Raw genomic sequence first — 2,402 nt, 5'->3', positions numbered from 1 at the left:
ACATCACCCAAGACAAAGCTTGGTATTTAGATACCGACGCAAGTAACCACATGACCGATTGTATCATAAAATTTGCTGAAATTGACACGACCATTAAAGGGTCAGTCAAATTTGGAGATGGCTCGGCTGTAGAAATACAAGGGAGAGGTTCAGTTTTATTTGAATACTTCACAGGTGAACATCGTGTACTTACTAATGTCTACTACATCCCGAAGTTGAAGAGCAACATAATAAGCCTTGATCAGTTAGATGAGAACGGATGCAAGGTTGTAATTGAAGGAGGAGTAATGTCTATCTTCGAAAGATCACAAAGGCTACTAAAAAATGTGAACAGCTCAAGGAACCGGTTATATGTGTTTAACATAGCCAGCCCTACCCTAATGACATCTGGCAAGGAGCAAAGAAGAAGCTTGGTGCTGACATACAAGATACAGACATGTGAACTTTCATGCCTTGAAGCTTCTAAGTCAGAAACAGATGGTACGCGACTTACCTATAATCGAGCATGAGGACCGCATCTGTGATGGTTGTTTGATTGGAAAGCAACACTGAAATCCTTTTCCAGCAGTGGTGAAATTTCAAGCAGAATCACCTCTTGAACTGTGGCATGGAGATTTGTGCAGGCCAATAACTTCTGCTACACACAGAGGGAAGAGCTATTTTCTGCTATTGGTTGATGATTGTACTAGATTCATGTGGCATGTGCTGATCCGAAACAAAGACGAAGCATTTGAGGCATTCAAAAAGATCAAAGCATCAGCAGAAATGGAGAAAAACAGTAAGCTGAAGGCTTTTTGCACATATCGTGGTGGCGAATTCACCTTAAATGAGTTCAAGACTTATTGTGAGATGTTGGGAATTAAGATTTATCTCACGGTGCCTTATTCTCCTCAGGAGAACGGAGTTGTTGAACGAAAAAATCAGACGATGGTTGGCATGGCAAGGAGCTTGTTGAAAAGCATGGGAGTCCCAGGGGAATTTTGGGGAGAAGCGGTATCAACTAACGTATATCTCCTAAATCGAGCACCAACAATAAGCATTATCTGTAAAACTCCCTATGAAGCATACTACAACCATAAGCCAACTGTTGAACATTTTCGTATCTTTGGATGTGTGGGACATGTAAAAGATGTTACACCTCATCTTTCAAAACTTGCAGACCGAAGCAAACCAATGGTGTTTATTGGTTATGATTCGAATACAAAAGGCTATCAGATGTTTGATCCAAAGTCAAAACGAGTAGTGGTGACAGGGATGTCGTGTTCGAAGAGGAGAAGAAGTGGGAGTGGAGCAAATTTTTAGAAACAAAATCAACAGGGAACACTCTTACAACACACTATTTTACCCTAGCAGGCGCATCTGATATGAAAAATCAAAAAGATAAAGAGGGTGTCAGCGATTCTGGCATTGAAATTGGCATAGATTTCCCATTGTCGACACATGAATAAACTGGTGATCGATACTAGTATGCTACACCAGTGATGAACACGAGATCCAGAGCATCTGTTTCAAACTTACTTTATACTACAACAGTAACTGTTGAAGAATCAGTATCAACTGAAACACTACAACCCTTGACATCTGATGAGAGTTCATCAGTAGGACGACGGGGTAAGCATGACATCAAAAGCTTGTACGATGCAACAGTCCCAATAGAGTTGTAGTATTCGGGTCTGTGCTTACTAGGAGAAGAGGAGCTGTCAAATTTCGAAGAAGCCAAGGCAGATCCTATGTGGAATAGAGCAATGGAGGAGGAAATTTCCTCTATTCGGAAAAGTGAAACTTGGAAGCTTGTTCCATTACCTGATAGCCACAAACCTATAGGTCTAAAGTGGGTTTACAAGCTAAAGAATGACACTCAAGGAAGAATTATGAAGCACAAGGCGAGATTAGTGGCAAAAGGGTACGTTCAACGACAAGGCATAGACTTTGATGAAGTTTTCTCCCCTGTTGCTCGACTAGAGACAGTATGTTTGCTGATCTCTATAGCTGCACATGAAGGATAGGAGGTACACAATATGGATGTGAAGTCTGTAACACCCATAACCCGTATATAACCCGTATAATTATACCTATATGGATTATAGATGTCACCCGTATTTTCGAAAACCATTTTCACTTCAAAATTGATTTAGAATTTATTTCTTTTAAAATGGTAAATGATATTATAAAAATATCATATCATAAGAATTATGTTTCATTATAACAAATTTAAAACCAAAGTATTTTTTATGAATAGTGAACAGTGAACAGTACCGTGAACAGTGTACCGATGCACTGTTACAGTAACGTGAAAAGTGCATCGATGCACCTAAATTTTGAATAAAAAATGTGTATCGATGAACTGTTATAGTAACGTGAACAGTGCATCGGTGCGCCTAAATTTCGAATCAAAAATGTGT

General features: G+C 39.4%; 1 protein-coding gene across 1 annotated transcript; it reads left to right on the top strand.

Annotated features, from left to right (window-relative positions):
* The first annotated feature begins 1,481 nt into the window (after window positions 1–1,481).
* On the top strand, window positions 1,482–2,006 carry LOC120197579 (uncharacterized mitochondrial protein AtMg00820-like). Its single transcript, XM_039199062.1, has 2 exons — window positions 1,482–1,611; window positions 1,687–2,006. The coding sequence occupies exons 1-2, from the start codon at window positions 1,482–1,484 to the stop codon at window positions 2,004–2,006; spliced, it is 450 nt and encodes a 149-aa protein (XP_039054993.1).
* Window positions 2,007–2,402: the final 396 nt, after the last annotated feature.

The sequence above is a fragment of the Hibiscus syriacus genome, unplaced genomic scaffold (assembly GCF_006381635.1).
Source record: "Hibiscus syriacus cultivar Baekdansim isolate YM2019G1 unplaced genomic scaffold, ASM638163v2 tig00117048_pilon, whole genome shotgun sequence".
In the NCBI taxonomy this organism is placed as follows: Eukaryota; Viridiplantae; Streptophyta; class Magnoliopsida; order Malvales; family Malvaceae; genus Hibiscus; species Hibiscus syriacus.
This window is presented reverse-complemented; position numbering and strand designations above follow the sequence as displayed.

Bases quoted from the DNA above. Each gene is read 5' to 3' on its own strand.
- LOC120197579 (XM_039199062.1), top strand. From the start codon at position 1,482: ATGAACACGAGATCCAGAGCATCTGTTTCAAACTTACTTTATACTACA. The intron at 1,612-1,686 runs GTAAGCATGACA...TGTGCTTACTAG, and splicing joins TTCATCAGTAGGACGACGGG to GAGAAGAGGAGCTGTCAAAT.